The 7,400-nt window shown below is 28.5% G+C and overlaps 2 protein-coding genes across 2 annotated transcripts in view; one reads left to right on the top strand and one right to left on the bottom strand.

Annotated features, from left to right (window-relative positions):
* The window catches only part of Phum_PHUM397400 (neuralized, putative), a gene marked incomplete at both ends in the record, with an annotated part of 8,091 nt that extends 5,812 nt beyond the window's left edge, over positions 1-2,279 (top strand). Inside the window, 5 exons of the mRNA XM_002428656.1 lie at positions 51-209; positions 290-1,424; positions 1,525-1,731; positions 1,811-1,976; positions 2,069-2,279. Coding sequence (XP_002428701.1) covers positions 51-209; positions 290-1,424; positions 1,525-1,731; positions 1,811-1,976; positions 2,069-2,279 — 1,878 coding nt within the window. The remainder of the gene's footprint in view (positions 1-50; positions 210-289; positions 1,425-1,524; positions 1,732-1,810; positions 1,977-2,068) is intronic.
* Positions 2,280-3,163: 884 nt separating this feature from the next.
* Positions 3,164-4,695, bottom strand: Phum_PHUM397410 (Guanine nucleotide-binding protein subunit beta, putative; the record flags this gene model as incomplete). The annotated part of the gene is made up of 7 exons (XM_002428657.1): positions 3,164-3,307; positions 3,391-3,570; positions 3,659-3,860; positions 3,929-4,094; positions 4,167-4,300; positions 4,404-4,549; positions 4,624-4,695. 7 exons carry the CDS (start codon positions 4,693-4,695, stop codon positions 3,164-3,166), a joined length of 1,044 nt encoding a protein of 347 aa, XP_002428702.1.
* Positions 4,696-7,400: the final 2,705 nt, after the last annotated feature.

Here is a 7,400-nt window from a genome sequence, read left to right on the forward strand (position 1 = left end):
AAAATTTTATATTATTATTATTATTATTATTATTATTGTTTTTTTTCCAGTTTCGAATCGATAAAATTAATCCGGTTTGGTCTTGCGGGTTGGCTTTTGGTGTCACATCCTTGCCCCCGAATTCCGTACAATCACCGATCAACGCACTTTGTTTAAAAGAACATTCTTGGATCGTTTATAAGGATTTTATATTTAAAAATGGGAAAAAAGTTTGTTTTTAGAATTTTTTTTTTTTTTTTTTTAATGAATTTATTCTCTCTAAATAAATTTTTGTTTTGTTTTGTTACAGATTCGCGAAGGTTACGGTATAAAAAATTTTATATTTTCCGTTGGAACGATGATAAAAATTTTAGTTGACAACGAATCCAAGCTACGAATATTTATAAACGATTGCGATTTGGGTGTTGTCGCGAGCGATTTACCCAATCCCGTGTATGCCGTCATCGATTTGAACGGTCGCTGCGAAGAGATTTCCATAGTTTCGGAAAAAATACAAATCCGAGGGAGCGAACTCCAGGATTGTCAGAAAGAAAAAGCCGATTCGGAAATACAGGAAAAATATCCGGAGGAGGAATCGATTGAACAATGTGGGAAAAATCAAAAAATGGACGTGAAACGTCGTCATTCGAAAGAAATGACGAAAACGGAACAAAAGTTGTCGAGTTCGGATAGTTACAATTCGGGAATACAACAAATATCATCCCATGCGGCGTCGTGCAGTTTTCAAACGGACACGGATAATTTCAACACTCAAATCCAACAATTGACGATTGATTTGAAATCGGATTTAGAAAAATCATTGAGCGTGGAGGACGGCGAGTCCACCACCCTCATGACCTCATCCGACACGTACAACACGGAACTTCAATTGTTATCCGCGCAGGGAAATTCGCAAACGAATTTGGACGATTTGAACATTCAAATACAACAGTTGACGACGTCGAATTCCGGTCACGACATATCTTCGAATTGCATTCAAAACATTTCGAGGAGTCAGAGTCAACCGTTTTTAAATAAAAATTTAAAAGAGAATTTTACCAAAGAGGAAAAATTAGACAAAAAAGAAAACAAGGATCAAATCGAATTCGAGTCCTCGGAAGTTTCCGGTTCGGGAATCGAAACGGGGGAAAACGATGACGAGGAAATTGAAAATAGCGATGTAAATGGGGATGAAAAAAATGAAAATGAATCGTCGTCGACGTCGTATTCTAGAAACAGTTTGAAAAATAATATGAAAATCAAACGACAGCAACAGCAGCAGCAGCAACAACAACAGCAACAACATCAGCAACCCGTCGGCGGTTCTAAATTGATTAATTTATCTAGTCAGAATTTAAGGAATTCTCAATCGACGATCGAAAGAAGAAGACATTGTGATTATTTTACTCTATGTTTAAGATTTAAAAATACTTTGGGACTTCCGGGTACGCGAGTATTTCTCTCATTTTTACTCCCGAGTTTACTTCCAGAAACGTGTTTATTTTTTTTTTATTTTTTATTTTTAAATTTAAATTCCCTTTTCAGATGGTTTTTTTTCAAAAGAACCCGGTACTTGTTACTGCAATAACTGTTACCAAGTACAAGCCGTCGAAGAAACGTATAAAATGAAGGGGGATCCTCCGACGGAATATTCCATACCGATGGGTTGGGCTAAATTTCCACTTAAGAAACATCCAAGCGCCACGGAAAAAATCGACACGTGGCAGGTAGCATTCTACGGTACCAGACCGGGTGAGTAGTTCGAGAACAAAAGAAAAAGGAGTAAAAAGTGAAAAAAAATGTTTATGAAAATTAACGCGTTGATTTTTAGATGCCATCAGAAGAATTTTAGACCACGGCGAATTAGTATTACCCTGTTTGTTAGGAATGGAGAGAACGAGGGTCAAAGCCAAAGAAGACGAAACGGATAGTTCACACATTGTTTTCTCCCCCTCCATAAAATATGCGGCATGCGATTATTTCGTGACCAAATTTAGGTATGTAAAATGTGTGGCTTACACGCACACGCACACACACACGCATGAGATAAATGTGTTTCATTGTAAAAAAAAAAAAAAAATTCGAATAGGTTTTACGATTCTCGGACCAAGAATAAAACGGAAGCAACGTTAGCATTCCAAATATTGGTACAACCGGGTAGTTATAAAGTCGGGCCACCGAGCGTGGACGTATCAAAAGAAATACCCGATACCCGATTCGAAAGAGATGCCACGGAATGGGTGACGAAAGAAAGAGGAGCAACGACTCTATCGGCTCTTTTAATCAAATTGGAAGGATAAACTAAACAAAAAGGAAGGAAGGAAGGAAGGAAGGGAGGAAGGAAGGCAGTACCTTGAACCTTAAAAATTGAACGTTATTAATTCCGATATGTACATAAAAGAGACAAAGAAACATAAGAGACATAATAATAATAATAATAATAATAATAATAATCATTTTATAATAATTTCTTTTTTAAAATTTTGTTTTTTTGTTTTGTTTTTTTTTTTTTTTTTTTAATTTTTAACCTTTTTTTTTTTTTTAGAAAGGTGTACGAAACAAACAAACAAACGAACAAACAAACAAAATCAAAATGATATGATTGTGTCATCACTTTTAAATTTGTGTATATAAAAAGAAAGGAAAAAAAGTTTTTTTTTTTTTTTTTTTTTGTTATTATTGTTGTTATTAAAAAAAAAAAAAAAAAAAAAAATTGTAATTTTTAATTATTTAAACAATTTATTTGTTTTAATAGTTAGTTAGTTTTAAAAGGAGGTTTTAGAGGTTTTTCTCACGTGCAAAAAAAGGAAGAGTGCACGTGTAGATGGAAAAAGTTGAATTTTTTTTTTAATAATTAAAAACATCGAAAGAGTTATATATAAATAATATATATTTATTTTTAAAATCTTAAATATATATATATATATATATACGTGAGATTCGACATAATGTTCTATCATTTATAATAATTCGGGGGGCGGAGGGGGAGGGGAAGGGAACGGAAGGGGGGAAAATTTTTTAAATATTATTATTATTATAATAATAATTATTATTAATTAAAATGATACTTGTTTATTTTTATATAACAGAAATTAATTTTTTTTTCTTTTTAGAAATTTATTTTATTATTATTATTATTATTATTATGAATAGAAATTTAAAAATGTCGGAAAGAAAGAGAAAATCAAGCCCAAACGCGACAATTTTGATCCCAAGATGATGATACGATGGACATACCATTGGTTGATACCGATAAAGAAGTGATTCTACTTTCGTGTCCGGATAAATGTCCACGATGTTGATTTTTCAATGCATCCCACATGTGAATCTTAAAAAAAAAAGGAAAATTTTTTAAAAAGATGGTTGTCTACTTCTCGTGTGGTTCGCAGCAATTTTTTTAAAAAAATTTACGTTGTTATCGTCACCCCCGGCGAAAATAAATCTTCCGGAAAGGCTCAAACCGCAACTTGAAAATCCGCTTGTTTTTTTGGGTTCTTCAAAAAGTGCCAATTGTTGATCACTTCTTATATCGTAAATTCTTGCCGTTTTATCATCCGATGCACTTGCAAATGCTTGACCAGATGGATGAAACTATAATTTATATATTACATCGTGAGTGTGAATTTGTTTTAATAACAAAATAAAAATATTTTTTATTTATTTATTTTTTTCTTCTTACAGAAACTGAATTGACGTCGCCAAAATGACCGAAAAATTGTTGTTTGGGTTTACTATCTCTAACATCCCACAACTTGCATGTTTTATCAACACTTCCCGTCACGTATTGGTTTTTATCTGGTGAAAGAGAAATGCATACAACGTCGCCATTGTGTCCTTCAAATTCCGCCGTTTTTTTCCCAGTTTCCAAATCCCATTTGCAACTGTAATTTATTTTTTATATATAAAACCGGTAATGATAATAATAATATGTCGTAATGTTTTAATTTACATTTTCATGTCGCCAGATCCTGTTATGAGATTGACATCGTCGAAAAAACGACAGGAAGATAAAAAACCTTCGTAACCGAGAAGTTCTCGAGCTATTTTAGTTTTACCAGATGAATCTCTATTATTAAGATCGTAAACTGTGCACATGTTATCCATTCCACCGCAAGCTTTAAGATAATATCAATCGCTTTGAAATTATGGGAAAAAAATGAATGCCGTGGGAAAAAACAAAAGCTTACCGACGAAATTACCGGATGGTGAAAATGCCACACTCATAACCCATGAAGATCTCAAAGGTATTATTTGTACTTTATTACCTGACCACGTATCCCAAATGATTAATTTACCATCCAATGATCCCGTTACGCAATGTCTTGAAAAAAAAAAGGAAAAGAAATTAATGTAAAAGGTTGTTGTGGGGGGATCATTGTAGGATCGAAATTGGGGAGGGGAAAAAAAGTTTTTGGGGATCTTACCTGTTATCACCGCTGTAATGAACGCTGTTAACTTTATTTATGTGTCCTTTTAATAATTTTTTAGTCGATATTTTCAATTTGGAAACATCTCCAACGGTTTCCGTTTCCTTTTCCAAAGTTGTATCCGCAGCATCATTCTGTAGATCCTAGAAAAGAAAAAAAATCCCCATTGAAATCCCCATTGAAGAAAGATTATTATTATTATTCACACCTTACTTACTTTTATCTTATTATATAATCCTTCCAATTCTTCTTTTAATTTTTTCCATTCAGGATCTTCTTTTTTCGACATGTTTATTTATTATTATTATTAATATTATTTAACAAAAGAAAATTTTATTTTTTCAACTTGGAAAATTTTTCTGTTGTTTTTCACATAAGCCACACTTGAATTCGACTGAATACATAATAAAAAATTAAATTTTTTAACCAAATAACCCAATTAAAAGGTGTCCCCAAAAAACTTTATGGTTTCCTTTTTAAAATTAAATCCTCCCCCCCCCCAAAAAAAAAAAAAAAAAAAAAAAAAATCAAAGAAATTTTTTAAATTATCGATTTTAGGATATTGTTTTTTATGAAAAATCGTTTGACGTGGGGGAGGGGGAGGGGGAGAAGAGAAAACCGTTACATTAACAATAATCCTTTAACAGAAAACAAATTATTATTATTATTATTATTATTATTATTTTAAAATTATGTATTATACATACGTAAAATTTATTAATTATATTTATTTCACATAATTAAAATTTAAATCGCATAAATGATTTTCTTTTTTTTTTAGCAAAAGATTATCTCGTTTTAATCTTCAATCATCGATTAATCCAAATTTAAATTTAAATTTTCCCGCGTAATTTTTTTAATAGTGGATTAGAATGTAAGAAACGAAACGCGACGATCGTTAAACTTATTTATTTAAATAATTTTTTTATAAAATTTATTAAAAATAATGTTTATTCGCCCGTTTATATTATTTTTTTTCCGTTACAGTTCATAATCGGATTTTGGAATTCGTTTATAGAAAAAAAAAGTGGCAGACGACGGCAAGTTAGAATTTATCGTGTCATCAGATAAATTGCGCTCACTGTTTACGATGTCACAGTCGAGTGTGAATCAGTTTGTGGTATGGTTTGGATTTTATCCCGGGGGGGAAAAAAGCAAAAATAATTAATTATGAAATTACATCAATATAATAATAATAACATGAAAAGTTTATCATCGATATTATTATTATTATTATTAATATTTTGTTTTAATAACTTTTGCAAATGTGAAAACAACGAAAGAGGTAAGTAACGTTCATATTTTAATTTATAATTTTATGTAATTTCTTATTCGTTAAAAATCGTTTTAAATTTTTTTTTCCGTTAAAACTTTTTTAAAATTTAACACAAAGGAAATTTTTTCCATTCATTCATTCATTCATTCATTTTGTATTCTAATCATTATTATTATCATTTTATAATTATATTTAATAGAATCTTTTTTAATTTATTAATAAAAAAAAATTATTCACTGTGTTGCCATCCATAACTCATCATTTAAAATAAAATTTTTTATTCGATTAATATTTTAAAATGTTACGACATTTGAACTATGATTATTATTATTATTATTTTCAAAAAAAAAAAAAGATGATAAACGAATAATAATAATAATAATAATAAAATTGTTGATAAAAAATGAATAAATTTATTAATAATTTTGAGTTATGGTTTTTTTTTTATATCATATACAATCCGAGTGCATTTCATCTTTTCTATCGAATGGATATTTTATTCGTTATTAAAAAAAATTATTTTTAAAATTTCATTTATTAATGATTGATTTTCATTTGATGGAATGTAAAAAAACATCATCATTATTATTATTTTATTTGTTTTTAGAAAACTTTTTCGATTGTCTGTCTTCTGATTATGTGTTTTGCTATTATACTCTTTGATCAATCTCGATATGAATCTTGAAAAATTGCATTTGTTCGGTTTTTTTTTTTTTTTTTGTTTTGTTTGCATTCGAATAAGATATTTAATACCTTATATAAAATTTTTTTTTAAATTAAATCAATGAGTCAAGATCATGTTTCATTTTCGAACTAAAACTTTGATTGACATTTAATAAGGAGAGGAAAATCTGTTTGAAATGTGTTATTCGATAAATGAGATCAATAATAATAATAATAATAATATTAATTAGTTTGCTTTTCTGTTAATTAAGAAAAAAAAAAAACTTATGTTGACCCTTAAATTTACAGTTTGATAATTTTTCTTCTTTTTTTTTTTTTTCCTTAAACGAAACGCTTCAATTTGTTGTTTGTTTGTTTGTTTCATTTTATAAATGAATTAGTTTCGGGTAATAAAAGAAATTTTTTTTTTACACTTACAATATATACAGAATAAAGAACAAAGAAAAAAAAGTAATAATAATAATAATAATAATGCCATAATCGTATTGTTACAACAATAAATCGTAAAAAAAAAAAAAATTTTACGACGATTCCAGAATGAATTTTTTTTTTTTTTTTAAATATGGCCGACTTTATTGGATGTTGATTTTATTAATAATTATTTTACAAAATCACGTTTGTTTTACTTGATGAATGACGTTTGTTGTGTTCGATTATTGTCGTCTGGTTTAATTATTATTAACTTTAATTATAATTTTTATGTTTTTTTATTGTTGTTAATAATTTATTAATAAAATTTGCGATAACTTTTTCTCATTACAAGATTTATCATTCACGTTGTTGATTTTCATTCATTCATTCATTCATTCATTCATTCATACATACATCAAACGAAAAAAATGTGCTAAAATTATTATTATTATTATTATTGCCATAATTAATGCCTCTTTTATTTATTTATTTATTATAATTTAAAGATGGAATATAATTAATTTAATTATTATGTAATAGTAAATAATAATGATAAGAACGATATCAATTTTTTTTTTTTTTTTTTTTTAATAAAAATAAAATTTTTTTAATCTTAACGTCAT

Source organism: Pediculus humanus, genomic scaffold (genome assembly GCF_000006295.1).
Source record: "Pediculus humanus corporis 1103172107895 genomic scaffold, whole genome shotgun sequence".
Lineage (NCBI taxonomy): Eukaryota > Metazoa > Arthropoda > Insecta > Psocodea > Pediculidae > Pediculus > Pediculus humanus.